Here is a 24,999-nt window from a genome sequence, read left to right as displayed (position 1 = left end):
TCATTACCATGCTACGGAAACAGGATCAGATGCGGGGGGCTGACCTAACATGGCAATAGTCATCTGAGCCTAACTTCAAGTTTATGTTCCTTAAGCCATCCTTATCACTGATCGTTTGATGTTGTCAGTCACTGTTTCAAGACAGAACTTACAAAATAAATGATACTTCCAAAATGTCCTTTTATCGGTTTTACATATTGAGGCACTGTGTTGAGATTTTTATTAAAGAAAAAAAAGTCACCTAAAAAAATTAGAAAATGGAATTTGAACTAGAAACAATACACCAATGCCTGTTCATGTCCCAAAGAAACAACAGTATGGGTTAGTCGTAATATGGGACTACTGTGTTTGTCTCTGCAGAGTTCAGCACATCGTGGGGAATCTCATTATGCAGCTCGCTTTGGGTATTCCCTTGGAAATGGTCCACAAAGGCCTGCGAGTAGGGCTGGTGTACCTGGCAGGAGTGATTGCAGGTGAGTATCCTGAGGGTAACAGAATCAATGCCTCTGCACTCTGAGGGCACAATGCACAAGGCAAAAGTAATCATTTAAGTCAAGATTTCCTGTATTCTTAATACATGCTGGGGAACCTGATAAGCACTGGAAATCAGTTAATCAGCGGCAGCTGGCTGGCTCTGTCAGAAAAGCTTGGGACTCTTGATCTTGGGGTCATGAGTTCAAGCCCCACGTTGGGTGCAGAGATTACTTAAATAAAGCTAAAAAAAAAAAAAGAGAGAGAGAGAGAGAGAGAGAAAGTACAGAAAGGAAGGAAGGAAGGAAAAGAAAGGAAAAAGGAAAGAGAAAGGAAAAAAGAAAGAAAGAAAAGTTAGAGGACCAGTCAGAAGACCATGCTACTCACGATGTTAGGATGGTGAGTTTGAGCCTGACATTGGGTGTAGAGATTACTTAAATAAATTAATAAATAAGTAAACTGAAAAAAAAAAAACCCATAAAAAAACCAAAAAACCCCACAACAGTTAAAATATTTGAGAGAAGCACACAGAGATAGGTCATTGTGCCTGTCCTTAGGTATCTCAGAATCAGACTGGCTTTTGTACATTTGGAAGTTATGTATATGTTGGTGCCCAGGTGCATATATATTGGGTAGAGACTTAAAAGCCAGATCATGAAGGCCCAGCATGTCAGACTAGCGATCTTGGGAAGTCACACGAGCCAATGTGCATTTAAGAAAGATGGCTTGAAGGGAACATAGAGAAGAGCTACAGGGGCCCAGGGCTCAGAGGGAACTGGCAAAATACGCAGTGATCTCTGAAAGGGGGTGTGTCTTAAGAGGATCCACTTTGGTCGGAGGAGAAAGTATGAGAATTCCCATCTATCCATTTATTTATTGGAAACATTTTTTTAAGATTATTTATTTATTTATTTATTTGACAGAGATCACAAGCAGGCAGAGAGAGTGAGAGAGGGAAGCTCCCCGCTGAGCAGAGCCCAATTCCGGGTTGATCCCAGGACCCTGAGATCATGACCTGAGCTGAAGGCAGAGGCTTTAACTCACTGAAAAAAAAAAAAAAAAAAACCATAAAGCACCCCTAAAGCTACAATCTTTTTATTTCTAGCAGCTAGTGTACTATATTAAAATGAATATGGTCTTTTGAAGAACCTTATCCTGAATTCTACCTTTATCGTTTATTAGCTGTGTGAACATGGGAATGTTGCTGACATTTCTGAGCTTCCGTTTCTAACCTGCATAATGGGGATGAAACACCTCTCTTCTCATGAACTGCCTTCTGTTTCTTCAGACTCAAGATTTTAACATCTTTTCCCTTCTTCAAGATTCAAGTTAACCATTACTTTTTCAAACTCCAAAGTCAAAGAAAGTTTCTGAGTTACATGAATATCAAAGCAATATAATTATGGTTTTAAGCAAATCCCCTGAGCCTACTTCAACTTTCTATTGGAAACATATTTTTTATTTTTTTTAAAGATTTTATTTATTTATTTGACAGAGAGAAATCATTTGACAGAGAGGTGATTCTGTTGTCCACAAGTAAGCAGAGAGGCAGGCAGAGAGAGAGAGAGAGAGAGAGAGAGAGGAGGAAGCAGGCTCCCTGCTGAGCAGAGAGCCCGATGCGGGACTTGATCGCAGGACCCCAAGATCATGACCTGAGCCCAAGGCAGCGGCTCAACCCACTGAGCCATCCAGGGCCCTGGAAACATTTTTTTTAAATTAAACTTTTTTTTACATTGAAGTTGCAAGTATTCTTTCACCAGTTACCCCCAATGGTAACAGCTTGCAAAATTCTAGTACAGTTTCCAAACCAGGACATCCACCTTGATACTGTCAAGGTGCAAAACAGAGATTCCTCACATTGTATTTTCACAGCCATCGCCTCTTCTTCCCCATCCCCCACCCCTCCTTCACCCCTGACAGCCACTAATCTGTTCTCTGTTTCTGTAATTCAATTCAAGCATGTTCTATAAACGTAATGATACAGTATATTGCCTTTGGGGTTGGCTGTCTTCACACAGCATCATTCTCTGGGAGACCCATGTAGGCTGCTGTATGTATCAATACTTCATTCATTTTTATCTCTGAGTAGTATTCCATGGTGCGGATGGACCACCATTTTTTTAACCCTTCACTCCCTGGAGCCTATCTGGGTTGTTTCCAGTTTGGGGCTATTACAAAAAAAGCTGTTAATAAAAAAAAAAAAGCTGTTTGTGTACAGGTTTTTGTGAACAGAAGTACCAAGTTTTGTGAACAGAAGTTTTCGTTTCTCTGGGATAAATGTCCAAGCGCTCAGTTCTGAAGTTGTATGGTAGTGCCTGTTGAGTTGTTGTAAGAACCAGCCAAAATGTTTTCTGGAATGGCTGCTCCATTTTACATTCCCCCCAATAGTGTAGAGGGGATTCTGTTGTCCACATCCTCACCAGTGTTCGTGTTGTTGCCATTTCTTACTTCAGCTGTGCTCAGAAGCATGTGATACTAAGGCCATATCTCATCATGGCCTTAGTCCTTAATTTGCCATCCGATGGCTAATGATGCTGAACACTTGTTGATGTGCCTAACCTCTTTAGTGAGATGCCTGCTCATGTCTTTTGCCCATTTCCTAATTGTATTCCTTTCCTTTTTTTTTCCCCCTAATTAGGTTTTTCTAGACCATTGAGTTCTAAGAGTTCTTGACATATTCTAGATCCTAGTCTTTTATTGAATAAGTAGTTGACTGGTATATTTTTCTCAATGTGTAGTTGCCTTTGCACTGTTTTAATAGAGTCATGGAGCAAAAGTTCTTAATTTTTATGAAATCTGATTTACCATTTTTTCCTTTATGAATCGTCTTCATGGTGATGTCTAAGAACTCTTCACTGAGCTCTAGGTCCTGAAAATTTTCTCTTACACTACCCTTTATGTTACAGTTTTATGCTTTACATTGGAATATGGCCTCTGTTTTGAGTGAGGAAGCTGTGAGGTTTAGAGTGAGGTTCTTCTGGGGATTTTTGGAAATGACTTCATATTTTCACAACAATCTATTAAAAATTCTATTACCTTCATTGAATTCTTTTTACACCTTTGTCAAAAATCAGTTGGCTGTATTTGTAGGGCATTGTTTCTGAGTTCTCCTGTTTGTTTCATTGACCTATGTGGTACCCTCCACCGATACCATGTCGTCCGTACTACTGTACACACTGTAAGTCTTGAAATCAGTGAGAGTCCTCTCCTCTTTGGCTCATTTTAAAGACTATGCATTTTTCTTGTACAAAAAGATGAGTGTCTAATTTGCTGACTTTTTTTGCCCTGTGTTAACAAAAGGTTTTCAGTAGGATGCTACTGAACAGGTGTTGAAAAAGCAAATGCAAAATATGTTCCATTGATGACATAATAGCATTTTTCAAACAAGGAGAAAGAACATAATTGCTTTTCCAAAAATACTTATGCTCTGAAAGGGCATTTTAAAAACTAATAATTGGAAATCGTTCTCTCATTGGGTGACTTTGCTGCTGGGAACGATGCAACAAGTCTTAGAAATTCACACTTAAAACACAGGAAACAATTTTCTCATCAGTTTCAAGAGTTCTCAGTTAAGAGTTTTAGTGGGTTTTAAACCTATTTTATAACACCTTCTGATGAGTTGCATGAACAGAGGACTGATGCTGGGAAAGGTGGAGATTAACAGGTAAATTACAACACTTTTTTTTTTTCATAATTGGAGTAAGCAAAGTCAATGATATAATTCTCCCATTTGAAACTACATGTCATTTTAAAATTTTACATTTTGGCTATGAGTAAGAGGAAATTTCTATAGAAAATAACAATCTAGGAGTATATATTGTACTTCAGAATTATGATATTTAATGAGGATTTTCAAACAAATAATGAAGCTTATTTTTATAAATCTGCTCATTGATTTTTTTTTAAATTAAAGACTTTGTTTTTTTAGAGAAGTTTTAGGTTCACAGAGAAATAGAGAGGAAGGCACAGAGATTCCCCATAACCCTGCCCCCACACATGCATAATCCCCTCCCCCCACCCCTTTATTGACATTCCCCTACAGATGGGTATTCGTTACAACTGACGGATTCTCCACTGGCACATCATAATGACCCAAAGCCCATAAAGAAGTTCATCCTTGGCATTGTACATTCTGTGGTTTGGGACAAATGTGTAATGACCTGTATCCATCATTAAGAGTATCATATGGAGTATTTTCACTGTCCCCCAAATTCTCTGTGTTCTGCCTATTCATCCCTACCCCCATTCTGACCCCAACCCCCTGGCAACCACTGATCCTTTCGCTGCCTCCACAGTTTTAGCTTTTCCAGAATGTCATATAGTTGGGATCACATAGCACATAGCCTTTTCCGATTGGCTTCTTTCACTTAGAAACATGCATTTAAATTTCTTTTTTGTCTTTTCATGGTTTGGTAAACACTTTTTGTACCAGGGGTGCCTGAGTGGCTCAGTTAAGCCGCTGTCTCTTGATTTCTGCTCAGGTCATGATACCAGGTTTGTGAGATCAAGCCCTGTGTTAGGCTCAGTGGGGAAAATGCTTGAGGATTCTCCCTCTCCCTCTGCTCTTCTCCCTGCGTGTGCTCTCTCTCTAAAATAAATCTTTAAAAAAACCATGTTTTTGTACCAATAATAAAGTAAAAATGATTTAAAAATATTGTGTAATCAATGTTTCATCCTTTAAAAATTCTATTTCTAGGGGCACCCGGGTGGCTTAGTAGTTTAAGCTAATCTGCCTTTGGCTCAGGTCTTGATCTCAGGGTCCTGGGATCGAGCCTTGCCTCCGGCAACCTGCTCAGCAGAGCTTCTCCCTCTCCCTCTGCTGCTCTCCCTGCTTGTTCTGCCTCTTTTTCTGCCAAATAAATAAAATCTTAAAAAAAAATCTATTTTATATTAAAAATACATATTAGTATATGAAAGAAAACCAATACAATGTACCTGCCATCAAAACACTCACATTAGTAGTACTTTTATATGCAACCTACAAATAAGTTAATATACTTATATTGAAGTGGCTGGTTGTATCAGTTTCCTAGGGCTCCTCTAACAAAGAACCACAGACTGGGTAGTTTGAACAACAGAACTGTACTATCTCACAGTTAGGCTTGAGGTCTGAAATCAAGGTGTCAATAGGACCATGCTCTGTCCTCTGATCCTGTGTGAAAGAATGCTTCCTTCCTCCCTTCTCCCTAGCTTCTGGTGGTGACCATCAGTCCTTGGCATTCCTTGACTTGCAGCTGTAGCCCTTCGTGCTCTGCCTCCATTGTCACATGGAGTTCACCATTCACATGTGCCTGTCTCCTCTAATAAGGACACAGTCATATCACTCTATCCAACATGACCTCATCTTAATTAATCATATCTGCAATAATCCTTTTCCCACACAATAGCACATTGTGAGGTGCTGGGCATTAGAATGTGAACACATCTTTTTAGAGGGGACATAAGCCAACCTTTTGCAGGGCTTGAAATTTTTTCACTGATACTAGCCTCCTAGAGCAGTGGAGCCAGAGAGCAGGAAACCTTCATGAGACAGACTTGGCAATGCTCAGTGACATAGCTCCCCAGGGGCTTCCATCCTGCTTTTGTGGAATCTGTTTTTCCACTTTCTACTTCTGGTCCTGCACACGCCTGTTTTTCCTGCCCCTGAAAGCCTTTGTGCTGGTGAGGCCCTCAGGGCTCTAGCATCTGCATGGGTCTCCCCCCCCCGCCCCCCCGCAGCTTGATTTCGACCTGTGGAATCAGCCCTGCCCCAGTTTCAGGGGAGAGAGAGGAGAGAACGTGATTAACCTGTTCACATCGTCTGGCTATTTTTGCAATAGTTTCTTGGCAGGTGTGTGTCTTTTTGCTATTCTGGTCTTCACACTGCTGCCTGGGTCACCTTCCTCAAGCACAGATTAGATCATATTATATCCTTCCTAAAAAACTGACAACGTCCAGAAGAAAGTCAAAACATCCAAGATTGCTCATTACCTCCACTACGTGGCCCCATTGCCTTTCTTTTCTTTCCTTGGAACCATAATCTTTACTAATGTTCAAAAAAAGAAATTATATATACATAAAGAATTTAAGGGGAACTTGATGTAAAATGTTTTTTTAAATAACTCGAGTTATGATGGGCATACCAATATCTGTATATATCTAATGTATATGACTTAATGACTTTGGAGATAAGTATACATCTGTGAAATCTTCACTATAATCTATGTCATAAACATGTCCATCACTTCTAAAAGCTTCCTCTTGTCCACTGTCTTTCTTGCTTTTTTTTTCTAGATTCCTTAATATGTCAAATAACTTTAGTTTCCCCATCTTTGCTCCTGGCAAAGTGTGATCCATGGATTAGTTTTATGTGTATCACTTGGGAGCTCATTAAAAATGCAGAATATTGGGCCCCAACCAGACCCACTAATCAGAATCTGCATTTGAACAAATCCAAAATTGATTTGTATGCACATTAAAGATCGAAGTGCTGGTGTGCAGTCCTACCCAGTGTCCCCAGTGGGACTGATCATCACAGTCACGTGGAGAGTTTGTCATAGCTAAACCCATCTAGATCCCACCCAGATCTACTGACTCAGAAGCTCAGAGGATATGCCCTCGCATCTGTTTTTGTTTTGTTTTCTGTTTGGTGAGGTATAACTGACATATAATAAGCTGCACATATTTAAAGTGTATGACAATTTTGATACATGTATACAATCATGAAACAAACTATCACCACAATCAAGATAAGAAATGTATCCATCACTCCCCAGAAAGTTTCTCTGTGACCCTTGAGAATTGCTCTCTACTGCCCCTCCCTGTCCTTTCCCTGGCAACTACTGATCATTATAGATTAATTTGTATTTCTGGAATTTTATATAAGTGGGATCTTGGAGTATGTATTCTTATTTTTGTCTGGCTTCTGCCAGTCAGCATAATTATTTTGAGATTTATCCATGTTACTGTGTGTGTCGATAGTTGACTCCTTTTTATTGCCAAGTTGTATTTCATTGTGGGAATAGACAAATTGTCCATTCTCCTTGTTGATGGACATTAGGGGTTGTTTCCAGTTTGGGGTTATTGCAAATGAAGCGTCTATGAACATTTGTGTGTAAGTATTTGTGTAATCAGATGTTTTCAGTTTTCTTGGGTAAATACCTAGGAATGGAATGACCGGATCCTTTCAGAGGGTATGTTTAACTTTTAAGAAACTACCAACATTTTAAAGTAAGATTACTGAGAGCTAAGTCATATATCATACAATTCACTTATTTAAGTATTTAATTCAGTTTTTTAAAAAGATTTTTATTTTATTTATTTGACAGAGAGAAACATCACAAGTAGGCAGAGAGGCAGGCAGAGAGGGGGGCAGGAGGGGGGAAGCAGGCTCTCTGCTGAGCAGAGAGCCCTATATGGGGCTTTACCCCAGGACCCTGAGATCTTGAACTGGGCCAAAGGCAGGGCGTAACCCACTGAGCCACTCAGGCGCTCCTAATTGTGTTTTTTTTTTTTTTTTTTTTTACTTAAGTCACAGGGTTATATGCCCATCATTACAATTGAATTTGACATTTTTGTCTCCCAAAGAAACCCTGTATCCCTCCCCACTCCACCCCATTCTCCCTTCCCCAGACTTAGCAACCACTAATCTACTTTCTGTCTCTTTAGATTTGCCCATTCTGGACATTTTATACAAGTGGAATCATACAATATAAGGTCTTTCGTGATTGGCATTTTTCACTTAAATGTAATGTTTTCATTGTTCATCAATGTTTGTTATGTCAGTGCATCATTCCTTTGTATAGCTAGACAATATTCCATTATGTGGCTTTACACGTTTCCTCTGCATATTCATCAGCTGATGTACATTTAGGTTGCTTTCACTTTTTGGCTATTATGAATAATGTTGCTATGAATATTTGTGTATGTTTTTGTGTTCATCTCTCGGATGTATATCTGAAAATGGGATTGTTAGGTTATACGGTACAAAATACACTTCACCCTTGAACAATGTGGGGATTAGGGGCACTGATATCCTTCACACAGTTGAAAATCCACATATAATGTGTGATTCTCCCAAAACTTAATTATTAATAGCCCACTATTGACCTAAAGCCTTACTGATAACACAGTGGATGAACACATATTTTGTATACATTATTATGTACTGTGTTCTTACAGTAAAGTAAGCTAGAGCAAAAAATTATTAAGAAAACCAAAGGGGGCATTCTGTCTGGCTCAGTCAGAAGAGCCTGTGACTCTTGATCTCAGGGTCATGAGTTTGAGCCCCATGTTGGGTATGGAGATTACTAAAAAAATAAATAAAACTTTAAGGAAAATCACAGGGAAGATAAAATACGTTTATAGTATTGTACTGTATTCAGTGGGAAAAAATATGCATAAGGGTGGCCCTGAGCAATTCAAACCCATTTGTTCAAGGGTCAACTGTGGTACCATTTTACACCTTCACCAGGAGTTCCAGCTCCTCCACATTCTCCACACTTGCTATCATCAGTATGATGATATCTCACTGGGTTTGTTTGTTTGTTTATTTATATTTAAAAATTTTTATTTTGGGGGCACCTTGGTGCCTCAGTTGGTTAAGCAGCTGACTCTTGATCTCAGCTCAGGTCTTGATCTCAGGATTGTGAGCTCAAGTCCCATGTTGGGACCCATGCTGGGTGTGGAGCCTACTTTAAAAATTTAAAAAATTAAAAATAAGTATTTTAGGGGCTTCTGGGTAGCTCAGTCATTAAGCATCTGCCTTTGGCTTGGGTCACAATCAATCCCAAGGTCCTGAGATAGAGCCCGGCAATGGACTCCCTGCTCTGTGGGAAGCCTGCTTTCCCCTCTCCCACTCCCCCTGCTTATGTTCCCTCTTTCACAGTCTCTCTATCAAATAAATAAATAAAATCTTTTAAAAAAGTATTTTATTTTTGAGTAATTTCTACATTCAACACAGGGCTTGAAGTCACAACCCAGAGATTAAAGTTTTGATGAAGTATAATTTATCACTTTGTAAATTTTAGGAACCATACTTTCAGTGTCAGCTCTTGCGTATTTGTGTGTGTGGGTCAGATTTATCTCCATATTTCATATTTTTGATATTCTGTAAATGGTACTATTTAAAAATTTTCTATTTCTGATTCTTCACTGCTATGACATGGACATTAAGTTGATTTTTTTGTACATTGATCTTCTATCCTCCAACATAATTTACTTATTATTTCAAGTAGTTAAATATTTATCTTCTATAGGAATTTAAGTAATAAGCGAAATCTTGTGGGTTTGTCCATGTTCTCACCACTTCCAGTGCCTTCCACTCCTTTGTGTAATTCCATATTCTCATCTGATATTTTTTCCTTCTCCCTGAGAATTTTCTTTAGCATTTTAAAATTAAAGATTTATTTATTTATTTGTTTTAGAGAGAGTGTAAGCAAGCAAGGGGAGGGGGCAGAGGGAGAGAGAGAATCTTGAAGAAGCCTCCCCACTAAGCATGGAGCCTGATGTGGGGCTCAATCCCAGGACATGGGATCACGACTGAACTGAAGACAGATGCTTAACTGACTGAGGCACACAGGTGCCCTGCTGTCTTTATTTATTTTTAAAAATTTGTCAGAGAAAAAGAAAGAGAAAGAGCACAAGCAGGGGGAGCAGCTGAAGTAGAGGGAGAAGCAGGCTCCCCACTGAGCAAGCAGTCCAATGCAGGACTTGATTCTAGGACCCTGGGATCATGACCTGAGCCAAAGGCAGAGGCTTAACTGACTGAGGAACCCAGGTGTCCCCAAGGTATTTATTTTTAAAAATATTCTTCTCTATGTGTTTCATTCTATGTGGATACTTTTACTGCCATGTCTTCCTGTTCACTAATCTTTTTTTCTGCACTAATGTGCCATTAAGCTCAACCAGTGTATTTTTTTTCATCTTAAGACATCGCAGTTTTCATCTAGAAATTTGAGGGTTTTCTATCTTGTGTGTCTCTACTTAATTTTTGAACAGATAGAATATAGTTGTAATAATTATTTATTGCTATTATCTGCTAAAATTTAGAGTTGTGTCAGTTCGGGGTTTAATTGATTTTTAAAATTTTACTTATTTTTTTATTATCGGTCCTATTTTCCTGTTTCTTTGCATGTCTGACCATTTTTGTTTGGATGCTAGACATTTAAACTTTGGATGGTGGTTATTACTGTATTCCTATAAATATTCCTTAAATTTTTTCTGAAACACAGTTATTTGGAAGTAGTTTGAAAATTTCTGGTAAGATTTTCTAGGTGAAACTGTGTTTTTGAGTCATGTTTAGTGCTAATACCCACTGCTTGGGTAGGACCCTTCTGTTTACTTCATGCAATGCCCCATGAATTATGAAGTTTTCTGGTTTGGAAAGTTACTTGGCCTATCTGTGCTGGGTGAGCAAAGCTACTTGCTCTCCCCTCTACTCATTTCTGGTGTTTTTTTCTTTAGCTTAGGTAATTTCCTCATGTGCTCCTCTCTGGAGTTCTGTCTGTTGCTCCTTTCTCTCTGGTGCACTGTCTTGCAACCTCTAGCTGCCTAGGACTATCTGGACTTGAAACTCTATCTCATCAACTTAAAGTTAACTGAGAGCTACCTGGGGGGAACCCTGTAATTTCTTTCAAGGCAGTAAGCTGCGCAATCAGATAGCTCACTTCATTTCTTTCTTGTCCATCAGGTTTCACTGTCCTTTGTTATCTTATGTCCAGTATCTTGGAATCACTGTTTCATATATTTTGTCCAGTGGTTTTAGCTGTTTCAAGCAGGAGAGAAAATCTTATCCTTGTTACTCCATCATGGCTAGAAGTGGACATGTACATATGTGTTTTAAAAATACATTACTCATATGATTAAGATGCAGCCACTTGAGCCCTAGTCAGAAAGTTGACATTTGAGGACCATCCCCTCAATCTGTTGGACTACTCACTGATATTTAGTCACCCATATACCTTGTCTCTGTGTCTTTACTTTTCCAGTTACCTAAGTCCTGAATACTTTCTCCTCCTTTGCTTCCCTTCCAAATCTTAAAGATATTTTAGAGTTTAATCAAAATGCTGTATCCTCCTTCTCAGTGGAGCAAGGCCTCCACCTCTCTGCTGGGGGAAAAAAATAATTCCTTCCTAAGTGCTTCCATAGCAAATTCATAACATTTAAGAAATCATAGTAGTTGTTTTATTCTGCTTCGTATACTTGTTTACTCATTTGTTTATAAAATTCCTAAGGCCACTTTGTCTTTCTGGCACAAAGCAGGTATTACATTGTATCCTAAGGAATGAAGGAGAGCCTTAAAAGCAAAAAACTAAGTAGTAGAACAAAGCAGTACAGAGATATCATCTTAGAGTTTGCAGAAGGTGGTTTTAAAGGCTTGTTTTGGTTCAGACAATCTAAGATTGGGTTGGCAAATAGATTTCCTCTTGTTTGAATCTGATTGAATACTATGTTGAGAAGGGTTTTGAGGTCACATCTTCACTTCATGAGAAAGCCAGCCATTAGATCATAAGATGTTGGAATGTTTCAGGTATTTTGATAGTTTTGGCTAAACATGTGCAATATTTTGAAACAATAGTTAGTTAAGTACATAATACATGTTAGGCAGCATTCTAAGCATGATGGACATATCAACTCATTCACTCATTCACTCCCTCTGACAATGCACTGAGGTAAGTTCTATTAATATTCTCTTTACGTAGGGAAACTAGGGCATAGAGAGGTTAAGAAACTTGCTCAAGTCACACACCTGGTAATTTTGGCTCTAAAGTTTATGCTCTTTGTCCCTGTTATACTGTCCTCATATTGAACATTTAATTAATTTCAGAAAAATTGATGTGACATAGCTATACTTTTATAGTACAGAAGGGACAAACAAAATAAACTTGCTGCTTATTAATATGATAATGGCCCAATCTTCCCAACTTCTGCCTTAGGTTAGAAAGATTTATCTTTTCATGATTCTTATGTGCGATGCTTTGTGTTTTATTTCTTTAGGTTCCCTTGCCAGCTCCATTTTCGACCCACTCAAATATCTTGTGGGTGCTTCAGGAGGAGTCTATGCTCTGATGGGAGGCTATTTTATGAATGTTCTGGTGGTAAGAACTTTGGGAATGGAATCTACAGATCTTTTTTTTTTTTTTTTCCTTTTAAAGAATAACTGGTATTTGGATCAGGGAATCTTCATCATATTTACTGAGCATTCATCTTCCTTTTAGGAACCAGGATTTTCCTTTCATATTTTATCTTTATTTTTTTTTTCTGATCTCAAAAGTGATGAATACTAAAAAAATTTTTTAAGCTGAATAATAGTCAAAATCTCAAATAGAGTATCTGTTAACAGTTTGATATACATCCTTTCAGATCTTTTTCTAGATGTATTCGAAATCCTGCCAAAATTGACTACAAAAATGGACCCGCTCTTAAAGATACTGTTCTTCGTCTTAACATAGAGTTATCTTGACTCCACTTACCCATATCAGTACACAGAAATCCACTTCAGGGGGCGCCTGGGTGGCTCAGTGGGTTAAGCCGCTGCCTTCGGCTCAGGTCATGATCTCAGGGTCCTGGGATCAAGTCCCGCATCGGGCTCTCTGCTCAGCAGGGAGCCTGCTTCCCTCTCTCTCTGTCTGCCTCTCCATCTACTTGTGATTTCTCTCTGTCAAATAAATAAATAAAAAAAAAAAAAAAAAAAGAAATCCACTTCAGTCTCTTCAAGTGCCCCACAGCACACTGTAGAGCTGCATCCTGATTTAATCCTTCAATGGAAAAAAAGTGGGGTGACTCTACCTATTCACACTTGTAGATAATGCTGTAAGGATGTTGTTCTCTTACTGTAAGGATGTTGTTCTCTTACATTTATCTTTTTGCGCGCGTGTGTGTGTGTTTGTGTGTGTATGTTGGTAGGATAAATTCCTAGAAGTGGATTTACTGGGTCAAGGCTTTAAATTTTCATAGATAAATGCAAAATACCATTTTATATGTCAATGTCTAGTATATAAGAATGTCAACCACTTTTTAAAAGAGACTATAGTGTTAAATCCTGGCTAGCTCTGAAACCCTTTGACCCACGATGGTATACTTATAAATAGTCTAGGAGGGGGGTTGCCTGGGTGGCTTAGTCATTAAGAGTCTGCCTTTGGCTCATGTCATGATCCCAGGCTCCTGGGATTAACCTTCTGCATAGGGCTCCCTGTTCAGTGGGAAGCCTGCCTCTCCCTCCTCCATCCCCCCTACTTGTGTTCTCTCTCTTGCTATGTCTCTTTCTGTCAAATAAATAAGTCAAATCTTAAAAAAAAAAAAAAAATACCCTAGGAGGAAAATAGGAAGCAATTATAAAACTATTCTAAAAATAGAAGTTATTTAGAAAAATGTTTTTCAGGCTTTGGATTGCAGCCCATTAGTGGGTTGTGAACACAGTTTAAGGAATTGTGACAAAAAATTAAACAAAAAGAGGGGCACCTGGCAGGCTAAGTAGGCAGAGCATGTGACTTTTAATCTTGGGGTCTTGAGTTCAAGCCCCATATTGGGCATGGAGCTGACTTAAACTAATAAAATTTTTTTTAAAAATTAAAAATTAAAAAAAAAATTCAGTATGTATTACGTGTAAAACTGTTTGATTTATGTGTGTACTGGATTTTTATGTAAATTGTTTCTTATTATAGGTTGTGACCCCAACAGTTTAAAAATAATTGATTTAAAGTAAACATGGATATTTCAGTGTCTTTACTCTTTGGGAAGAGAATTAATAAATTGAAAGGGGAGGGAGAAGTAACTCAATAAATTAAAGTAGAGATGTCTGTCTGACTCAGTTTTTTTTTTTAAGATTTAATTTATTTATTTGAGAGAGAGAGAGCATGAGCCAGGGGAGGGGGAGAGGGAGAGGAAGAAGCAGACACCTCACTGAGTAGGGAGCCCAATGGAGGGCTTGATCACAGGATCCCAAGATCATGATCTGAACTGAAGGCAGACACTTAACCGACTGAGCCACCCAGGTGCCCCTGACTCAGTAATTCTTTAGTAACACGGGAGGATACTGTAAACTGGACTGAGATTTTCTTTTTAAAAGATTTATTTATTTATTTATTTTGGAGAGAGAGAGAGAGAGAGAGAGAGAACAGAGAGGGGCAGGAGAGAGAATCTTAAGCAGACTCCTCTGCTGAGCACAGAGCCCCACATGGAACTTGATCTCATGACCTCGAGATCATGCATGGCCTCAGCTGAAAGCAAGAGTTGGACACTCAACTGACTGAGCCATCCAGGTGCCCCTGGACCGAGATTTTTCAAAGCTAACATGAAACTTTATTTTTTTTTTACCCAATATTTTAAATTTTTTTGAAATTCTTTAAAAGAATTGAGATAATATTCAAATTTTAACTAACTCCTATTTGGAAGGAAGAGGATAAAGTATTGAATGAATATTAACCAAAAAATCCTTAGAAATATTTCATCAGACTTCATTTGACAGCATCTATCTATCTTATCTTATCATATCTCTACCCATGACATGTTAAGTATTGATTTCCACATTACCTATATTTTGATTTTTTTCCTGCTAATACAGTCCTGTCTAGTTAACTAGGAATTAAAAGGAATTAACTATTTCTTTTGCTCTCAAGTACACCAGCATTATACTTCCCAAATACATTTGAAAGCTGTGCTTCGAGAGCATTGCTTTATTTTGTAAATACTTGACACTCAAACTTTATTTATTTATTTATTTTTTTTTTAAAGATTTTATTTATTTATTTGACAGAGAGAAATCACAAGTAGTTGGAGAGGCAGGCAGAGAGAGAGAGACAGAAGCAGGCTCCCTGCTGAGCAGAGAGCCCGATGCGGGACTCGATCCCAGGACCCTGAGATCATGACCTGAGCCGAAGGCAGCGGCTTAACCCACTGAGCCACCCAGGCGCCCCTTGACACTCAAACTTTAAATGAAAAAGCAGGTGAAGAGAGAGTACAGTGGAGGTTTCATTTGCCAATAGATGGCTTACATTATTTTTATTTATCTCTTTGCAAGAATTTTCGAGAAATGATTCCTGCCCTCGGAATTGTCAGACTACTGATCATCATCCTTATAAGTAAGTTTGTTTGTTTGTTTTTAAAGATTTTATTTATTTATTTGACTGACAGAGATCACAGGTAGGCAGAGAGAGAGGGGGAAGCAAGCTCCCTGCTGAGCAGAGGGCCCAATGTGGGGCTCGATCCCAGGACCCTGAGATAATGACCCGAGCCGAAGGTAGAGGCTTTAACCCACTGAGCCACTGAGCCACCCAGGTGTTCCATTATAAGTCAATTTGTTTTGTGAACACTTCGCACCTGTAACTTTATCAGTTGCACCTGTAACTTTATCAGTTTGACTTCCAGAGGGCCTCACTTTTCCTAAATACTGGCAGGGAGTGACAAAGAATTTTGGCTCCATAACCCTAAGCAGAAAGGTCAATGGAGGAGTTTTCACACCCCTGTGGGGGGGGGGGTTTAGAGGTGCCTTAGTAATGAGTTTCTGCTTTTTGTTTCTTTCTGTAGTGGGGGAAGTCAAGAGGATAGAGCTTTAGGTAGTCTGTCTACTTTAACCACAACAGCTTCATTTATGTTTTATATACTGGATTTTTCTCATACATTGGACTCTGTATGTGATATTGTCTGAAACAGGAAAGCTTGAAAAACATGATCTGTTCTCTTCCTCACTTTATACATTTTCAGATGAAGGGAAAAAAATCTGATCTAGGATCTAAGCATGGAGCAGTGGCTGAGGCTTGAAGACAGGAGCGGAGGGTGAGGGAACGGAGAGGTCAAGGAACTTGGAGGATGGCCAGTGTGGCTTTTGAAATCTCCAAGAATGATAGCAGAGAATTACATGCTGAAGGAGTTTAGGAAGAATGCCTAGTCTGGAGAGGAGGCGAAACTTTAGCCGAGTCTGAACGTCATGGTAGATTTTGGGTGGTGGCAGGCCACACTGGGTAGAAGAAAAAGAGCCACGGCAGGGCTAGTAACTCGTGTTTTTTGATCTGCTTCTGCAGAAGCTGGAGCCACATAGAGGGTGTGGGGAGAAGGCAGACCCTGGGGTGAGACAGTAGGGTCCCTCTTGAAGGCCATGATGGAGGCAATGCTTGATAAAACCTAAGATTTTGGCTATCCACATGGTAAGAAGAAATGGTTCTGCTAATTGGTATCCAGAGTTCAGTTATCCACATTGCTGGGAATAGGGCCAACTACCTCTGAGGAGACTAAATCCTGTTTATGGACAGTTCAGCTGTAAAAACACTGTTTCATCTTGAGAGAAGGTAAGTGACTTGTTTATACGTTACACATACTCAATGTAATATTTTTGTCCGTAAGAAATTGAAAATGTGAGGCAAAAGTTGTGAGCACAGAAAGGACAGCAAATGTCTGTTGTGAGAGTCACTGTGGAGCAGAGCTGCCACCTGGGCTGTTAAGTGTCACACTGGGACCAAGGGACAAATCCTGTGACCAAAACATGTTGCCACACACACGTTTCTTGGTTTTCAGTCTGTTTCTTTTAGGGTAATTATGAATGACTTTGTAAAATGAGTCTCAAACCCTTGATGGGAAAATGGTTTTAATACTCTTCAGTGTTGGAGTAAAAACCCTTTCCTTATGCACAGGGAGTCTCCAAAAATAGTTTATGTAACATTATGTCATTCCCGAGGTAAGTAATAAAGTCACTTTATTTTTACAGAGCAGCTAAGACCTGTTAATGTTAACCTTTCCCACTCCCTGGCATGGACCATTTCTAAACGTTCTTCGGCTTTGTGGTTTACCTATTATTGAAGAAAAGGCAAATTACAACACATGCCACATTAACAAAATACAGTATATTTTTATTTTAAACACATTTCCTTGGGAAAGTGTATAGTTTTTTTTTTTTTAACTGGTTAAACAGGTAAAATATTCTTCTTAACTGTGAAGGACAATTGGCCTGATGAACCTTCCTTCCTAAGCATTATTGTTCCATGCATCTACTGAAAAAGCAGCTGAGTTTTTGAAAGATGAAATCACATTTTCACCCTTCCAAAAAAAAAAAAACCTTATAAAGTCAACTCTCTTAAAAGTCAGTGTCAAATTTTTAGCAAGACAATAACTTGGTTTATTGGAAAAGAAGCTTCTTTTTGGGTGGGAAGACATGTCCCAGTGTAGACACTGCAGCAGATGGAGAAGCAAACTCTCCCAGGAAGCAGGAGGAGTCGGGCAGAGAGATATAGAAAGGGCATGACAAGAGAGCAAGATGTTGGAGGAATGGATGTGCTAAGGGTTACAAGAACTTTTTGAAAGGAGGCCTTGTTCTGTGGACGAGGCCAGAATAACTTTTTCCAGTAAGAACTTTCCTAGTTCTACCTCTGTTGTGTATTTACACAGGACTAGGAAATCCAAATGATGGCTGCAGATACAACTCAGGCGCATTTATCCAGCATGTTGTGTAATAGTCATTCACAATTAAATTGAGTACTTCCTCGACCTCAATTCCCGTCTAGTCACTTGAACATCAATCAATACAGTATTGAAAGGGAAACCAGCCACAGCACATGGCCCTGATGCTGTTTCCCCAAAGGCAAGGACTAGGTCTTTCCATCTCCGAGGACACGGAGGCTCCACTAAGTGGAGCACAGGGAGTTGAGGGATGGGTGTGGAATGTGACAGCTGCACGAGATGTTTCCAAGTACAGGCCACATGGAAGGTGGAGTTCTTCTAGGCCAAGAAGTCCTGGAAACTCCTTTGGCATCATGGATCTGCCTTATTTGAAGAAGGCTGAGTTCTGGCTCTTGATGTTCCATTGGAAAGTATGGACTCATCTCTTTTCTTGGCCTGTCATCAGTGCTCTGGTGGTACTTAGAGGCAGTTAGTGTGGTAGGTGAGAGGGGAGCCTCCATGGTCAGACTTCTTAAGGTTCAAATCCTGTCCCTGCCTCTGAGCTGGGTGGCCTTGGACAAGTACTTACCTCCTGTGTTTTGTTTTCCTTATGGATAAGATGCTGCCATCATTCCTCACTTGGATGGATACCATACCTGTGATCTAGCTGGTCTCCTGCTCTCGTCCTTGGTCTCTTACTCTCCTTCCTGTATAGCAGCCAGAATGATCTTTCAAAGACAGATGTCGAGGTACACACCTGGGTGGCTCAGTCTGTTAAGGCGGCTGCCTTCGGCTCAGGTTGTGATCCCAGGGTCCAGGGTCCCAGGGCCCACATCAGGCTCCTTGCTCAGTGGGGGACCCTGCTTCTCCCTCTGCCTGCTGCTCCCCCTGCTTGTCCTCTCTCTCTTTCTCTAGCAAATAAATAAAATCTTAAAGCAACAACAACCACCACCACCAAAACATAAGTTGAATCATATCACTCGTGTGCTCCAAAGTTTTCAAAGGTTTCCTACCACTTGGAGCCAAAGTCTTTACACTGGCCCATAAAGCCCCTATGTGATTTGTCCCCTGCTCCTCGCCTAACATTTTATCCCCAACTGCAGTCCATAATCACCTGAGGTCTTGTTAAAACACAGACTCCTGAGCCTCATCTTCAGGGTTTCTGCTTCAATAATTCTAGGGTGAGCCTGAGAAGTTTAATTTATAATAAGTTCCAGGTGAATGTTTGCTGCTGCTCTTGGAGGGGCAGGAAACCACACTTTGAAAACCAACTACTCAGCCAGCTCAGCTGCTCTGGTCTTCCTCCAGCACATCGGGCACATTCCTGCCACAGGGACTTTGCACTTGCTCTTCCCACTGCCTGGAAGACTCTTACTTCAGAGGACAGCATCGCTTGCTCTCTTATCTCTGTCACATGTCATATTCTCAGTGAGATTGTCCTTGACTCTATTAAAAAACCACACCCTACTCCCAGCATTCCTTATCCTCCTTCCTCTCTGCATTTTGCCCATTTGATGGAGCACTCAGTGCCATTTGCTGTACTGCACGTTTTTTTTTTTTAAAGATTTTATTTATTTATTTGACAGAGAGAAATCACAAGTAGATGGAGAGGCAGGCAGAGAGAGAGGGAAGCAGGCTCTCCGCTGAGCAGAGAGCCTGATGCGGGACTCGATCCCAGGACTCTGAGATCATGACCTGAGCCGAAGGCAGCGGCTCAACCCACTGAGCCACCCAGGCGCCCGTGTACTGCACGTTTTATGTTTTAATAATTTGTGTGCCTCCCGGAACTAGACCATCAGCTCCAGGAGGCAGAGGCAGGGCTGTCTCATCTGTTCACTGCAGTATCTCTGCCCCCTAGAATAGTGCCTGGCACATAGTGGATAACCACCAAATACAGGTGGGATGAATCAATTTGTCACATGGGATAATGGTATACTCATTTCATAGAGTCCTTATGAGGATTAGCAAATTGATACTTTTTGTTTTTTTAGATTTTATTTATTTGTCAGATAGATAGAGTACAGGCAGGCAGAATGGCAGGCAGAGGCAGAGGGAGAAGCAGGCCCCCTGCGGAGCAAGGACCCCCCCCCCCGATGCGGCACTCGATCTCAGGACCCTGAGATCATGACCCGAGCCGAAGGCAGCCGCCCAATGGACTGAGCCACCCAGGCATCCCCACAAATTGATACTCTTAAAGCTCTTATAATAGCACCTGGCAGAGTGAGTCTCCATAAATGTTAGCTGCTACCATTACTAGAAGAGAACCCAAAACATCTGGTGTATTGCTCTGGTGGTCCTGGGTCTTCATCAGTTTGTTTTTCTTTCTAGTTGGGTCAGATATGGGATTTGCTCTCTACAGAAGGTTCTTTGTCCCTGCGGATGGGTCACCGGTGAGTTTCATTTATTATTTTTTAATAAGAACTTGTTCAGCTATCATATCAGTAGCCAAAAAGGGTCATCAAATAGGGGCAACAATTCTGTGATTTAGGGCAGCCACGCTTTTCAGTGGAAGGTGAACAGATTCCTGAAGAAATCAGATTTTTGGATTATCCTTTTCACTTAACTCTCTCAGAGCCCTGATTGCTGACTCTACTTCTCTGCACCTGGAAAACAGCAATGAAAATTTGGTCCAGATGATTTTGCAAGATAAAACAAAAACAAAAAGACAGAGATTTCCAGTTTTCTTATTAGTCTTTGAATTGGGTAGTTTCTGCGGGCATACGTGCGTCTCCGTCATCCGTGTTTTCATTCTGACATTCCATTTCTGTGGGGTTGGATGCGGCTCCTACAGAGATCCCCCGTGGTCATGGAACACCTCCTCTTGACATTATACAGCACCATCCTGAATGTGATGGTGACAGAGAATGAGTGAGAAAGAATGTCTCGGTCCTGTGCATTCGGAGTGTGGATGAAATGACATTTTTTAAGCTCAGCATGGTTTCAGAACATCTCCTCTCTGTGCACATGGGAGTTCTGGGTCTCTTTTTCGCGTACCTCCGTGTCCTTCAGGCTTTTAAGACTCTTGTTGACTCTGATGGTATGTGTCTTTTAGGAAGAGGGACGCAACTGAAATATGCAATTAGCATTTTCTTCGCTTATTTTCATGTCTCCCCTTTTCCTCCCAAGGTGTCTTTTGCAGCCCATGTTGCAGGTGGATTCGCTGGAATGTCCATAGGTTACACTGTGTTTAGCTGCTTTGATAAGGCTCTGCTGAAGGACCCAAGGTTCTGGATAGCAATTGCAGCTTATTTCGCTTGTGTCTTATTTGCCGTGTTCTTCAACATTTTCCTATCCCCAGCAAACTGAACTGCCTCATGATATATAAACCAAGGAATGCAAAGAGCCATCTGGAAAAAAACTGAAGTCTATGAAGAGACCAAGAAGTCCTTGCAAATACTAACAATTTTTTTTAAAGAGGTCAGAACACCACCGATGTCCTCAGTTGCAAAGACTGTTTACAAAAGGGGTTAGGGTTTAGGGAAGGGGCTTCTGAACGCAGAGGAGGGAAAAGGAAGAGAGAAAAGGGAAGGGATAGAAAAAGCAGGGATTGGCTCTTTCCAGACTCATGGTGTGCATCATATGTATCTAAATGAGACTTGCTCTCCTTAGAGGGTATGTTGTAGAGACTGTTTGATAGAATTCACAAATACTGTACTGTGCTGATAATAAAAACTTTTCATACCTGTGCCAGACTATTGATAATCACTTTCTGTCACTGTTGGGGGTGGACAGATCACTGTTTGAGGTGCTTGATATACATTATTGCTCATCTTTTCAGCAACCCAGCGAGGTGGCTATTACTCTATCTAGAGAGGACCACATGGAAAATCATTAAAAAAAAAAAAATCAAGTAACTTGTCTAAGAGGGCACTGATTTAAAGGTTGGTAATGACTCGAAAGCCCACTCTCTCCTCCTCTAATGAGGCTATGTTCCCCAAATACTGAAAGCTGAGAGTATCATAGGAGGACAGAACAAACATTTCTGTGAGTGCATCATAGATGCTAGAAATATCTTATAAAAGGAGACTGAAAATTTTCCGGACTGCCAGTTTAAGATTCAAGAAGTGTGTCTAGGATCCTGAGGAACCTAGAACTAGCTTTCTGGTGCAATCCCGGACTCTGGATTCTCATCCTTTACATGGCTAGTGGCTCTCCTGGGAGTGGGTAGGATTTATTTACAAAAGGTAAAATGTCAAATCTGAAAGCTGAGAAGCCTGTCTCCTTTCTTATTATAGAACCCAGACTGTTAGCCTTTTTTTTTTTTTTTTTTTTTTAAATGTAGGCTCCATGTCTGGGCACCTGGGTGGCTCACTCTTGATTTTAGCTCAGGTCATGATCTCAGGGTCACAGGATTGTGCCCTCCCCCTTCCCCCTCCCCCCTCCCTGCAGCGGGCTCTGAGCTCAGCATGAAGCCTGCTCCGGATTCTCCCTCTCCCTGTCCCTCTGCTCCTCCTCCCCCCTTGCACTCTCTCTCTCCCCCTTTCAAAAAAGAAAAAAAAAAAAGTAGGCTCCATGCAGCATGGAGCCCAACATGGGGCTTGAACTCAACAACCCTAAGATCAAGACCTGAGCTATGATGGACTCAGACATTTAACCAAGGAGCTACCCAGGTGCCTTGGTCACCCTTTATCCAAAATAGTAGTTTTGGGCTATCTGAACACAGGAAATACAATGTTTTTCTTTCATCATTGACATGTTTTATTTTTGAACACCTATATGTTGCTGTTTTCTGAAAGGAGCATACATACTTACTTAGATATATGCCAAGTATTATGTCAGCATTTTGAGAAAAACTGATCTGAGATTTGTTAAAAAAAAAGTTTTTTGAGTATGAGAATATGCATATGTTTTTGGTTAAACAAATATTTGAACAAGAACTTAAATGAAAGAGTCTCTTTTACCTTCCCACCCCAAACCTGCTCCTTTCCCTGGTGATGACTGCTGTCAACAGCTGGGGGTATGTTCTCGAAGATCTTTTTCTACCCACGAGGCGCAGAAAGGAAAATGGATTTGAGTTGATGCCTGGCTCCCTCACTGTACTAAATGGCACTGAACCTGCTCTGCATCCCCAAAGGACAAGTTCAGAGAACAAGTTGAAGGTGACTGGTATAACTTATAAGAATGATTTACCCCGACTTAGAAAGATCTGGGTTAATCTCTGTTCTAATTAAATATACATATTATGTATATGTTCATACATATGTATACAGTTCATACATATGAACTGTTAAATTTTAACAGCATAAATGAGATTATACTAGGGGTGCGGCTCTGTAACTTGCTCTACAATGTGATGTTAGAGACTTCCATTCTCTGAGTTGCGGGATGATAAAGATGTACTGTGGTTATTTAACCACCCCTCTACTGGACACTGTTGCTGATTTTGTGTTATTATCAACAGTGTTATGTGCACTTCCTAGGTGCAGGATACCTTTGAGTATGTTTGCTCAATGAATATTTTAAGCATCCAGAAGCAGAAATGCTGTTAATTTTGATAGATTTAAACTGCCTTTTAAGTAGCTGCATCCACTTACATTCTTACTGACAGCAGGTGATAGTAAGTTTCCTTATACTTTTACCAAAAGCAGATACTGTAAATCTTTGAAAAAAATCTGCATTTTGATAGTGAAAAAATAATACTTCCTTTAAATTTGTATTTATCTAACTACTAATGAGGCTTAGTGTTTTTCAAGTTTATTAATAGTTTATGTATAATGTATATATTACACCTATGTAACATATAATATACAAATATATGAATATAAATGTATAATTTTTCCCTGTAAAATAGTTGCATTTAATCTGAAAAGTATCTGTTAATTGGCAAAGAGCCCAGAGAAGGGGTGTCTGGCTGGCTCCGGCTGAAGAGCCTGCCATTCTTGATCTCAGAGTTCTGAGTTCAAGCCTCATGTTGGGGAGTAGAGATTACTTAAAAATAAAAAATCTTAAGGGGAAAAAACAAAAGCTCAGAGAAGAAATAGTCATCGGTCATGGCCAACCCATCAGGTCACTAGCTCTGAAGAGAGAACTTTAATGACCTAAATGGAAATTTAATTGTTCCTAACAGAAAACTAGACAGAGAAACAGAATTCATCTAACTATGAAAACTTTTTTAGGGGTGCCTGGGTGGCTCAGTTGGTTAAGTGACTGCCTTCAGCTCCAGTCATGATCCTGGAGTCCCGGGATCAAATCCCACATCAGGTTCCCTGCTCAGCAGGGAGTTTGCTTCACCCTCTGACCCTCCCCCCATCATGCTCTCTCTCTCAAATAAATAAAAAAGAAACTGTTTTTAGTCAGAAAGAGTTTTCAGTACTAGAAACATGGTTCACATTACCCAAAACAGTGATATCTAATTGGGCTCCCCAGGGGGCAAAATTACTACAAAAAAAAAAAGCATACGAACATCTGGTGTTTTCAATTTGATGTCTCTGAATTATAGAGGAACCATCTATTCAGCTTAATTTGGGGCTCAGAACTTTAGTCTTCTAAACTGCTATGTTATTAGAAATACTGGAAATATTCTTTATTTATCCCATCCAATAAAGTAGCCAGAAGGCACATGCAGCTCTTAAATTTTAATTAAAATTAAATAAGATAAAAACCCCTCAGTTCCTGTGTTACACAAGTCATGATGCAAGTGCCCAATGGCTCTATGGTAGCTTGTGACTACCTTATTGGACAGTGCAGAGGGAGTCTGTTTCAGCATTGTTGCAAAAGTTCTATTGGACAGAGTGGTTTCAGGAGCAGGAACAATGAGCACAAATGAATTTTAGCAGATGGCTGACTCAGATTGAATTGAACTGCACTATACCTGCAACACCTGGGAAGGGACACCTTCAGAGAACATGATTTGCTTCTCAGATTTATCTGAACAGGTTTGTGTTAATCTCTGTTTTAGCAAATTAACAAAGAGTTGTTTGAAATGTTTTTATTCTTTGCTTCTGAATTCTGTGGGATTGAGTCTTTGTAGACTAGTATTCATGTCATTTAGGAAAGCTTCAGAACTTAAGATTAGTAGCTAATTTACTGCTCCTTTCAGGAAATACTATGCTTTTGTATCTTAAGGAAAAACAATTTTTCTGTGTGTGATTATAAAAGTGCTCATGGTAAAAACAAATTAAAATACATGTAATTTTAAAAAAATGTCAATTGTAATTATACCACCCAGAGATTATCATACTT

At 39.9% G+C, this 24,999-nt stretch overlaps 1 protein-coding gene and 1 long non-coding RNA gene across 11 annotated transcripts in view; one reads left to right on the top strand and one right to left on the bottom strand.

Annotated features, from left to right (window-relative positions):
- RHBDL2 (rhomboid like 2) overlaps positions 1–21,503 on the top strand; it is a 50,487-nt gene extending 28,984 nt beyond the window's left edge. For 5 of the 7 annotated variants that reach the window (XM_082687012.1, XM_082687014.1, XM_082687010.1 and 2 more), the window contains 5 exons: positions 361–473; positions 12,448–12,548; positions 15,470–15,530; positions 20,146–20,207; positions 20,944–21,503. In XM_082687012.1, the coding sequence (XP_082543138.1) occupies positions 361–473; positions 12,448–12,548; positions 15,470–15,530; positions 20,146–20,207; positions 20,944–21,123 (517 nt within the window). In that variant the 3' untranslated portion in view covers positions 21,124–21,503. The remainder of the gene's footprint in view (positions 1–360; positions 474–12,447; positions 12,549–15,469; positions 15,531–20,145; positions 20,208–20,943) is intronic. The other 2 variants (XM_082687015.1, XM_082687016.1) reach the window with 1 other exon arrangement.
- LOC309842603 overlaps positions 1–24,999 on the bottom strand; it is a 69,114-nt gene that overhangs the window by 38,931 nt on the left and 5,184 nt on the right. The window lies entirely within an intron of this gene.

This window comes from Mustela nivalis (assembly GCF_964662115.1).
Source record: "Mustela nivalis genome assembly, chromosome: 10".
Taxonomy (NCBI): Eukaryota; Metazoa; Chordata; class Mammalia; order Carnivora; family Mustelidae; genus Mustela; species Mustela nivalis.
Note: the sequence above shows the minus strand (reverse complement) of the source record. Positions and strands in the feature narration are given on the sequence as shown.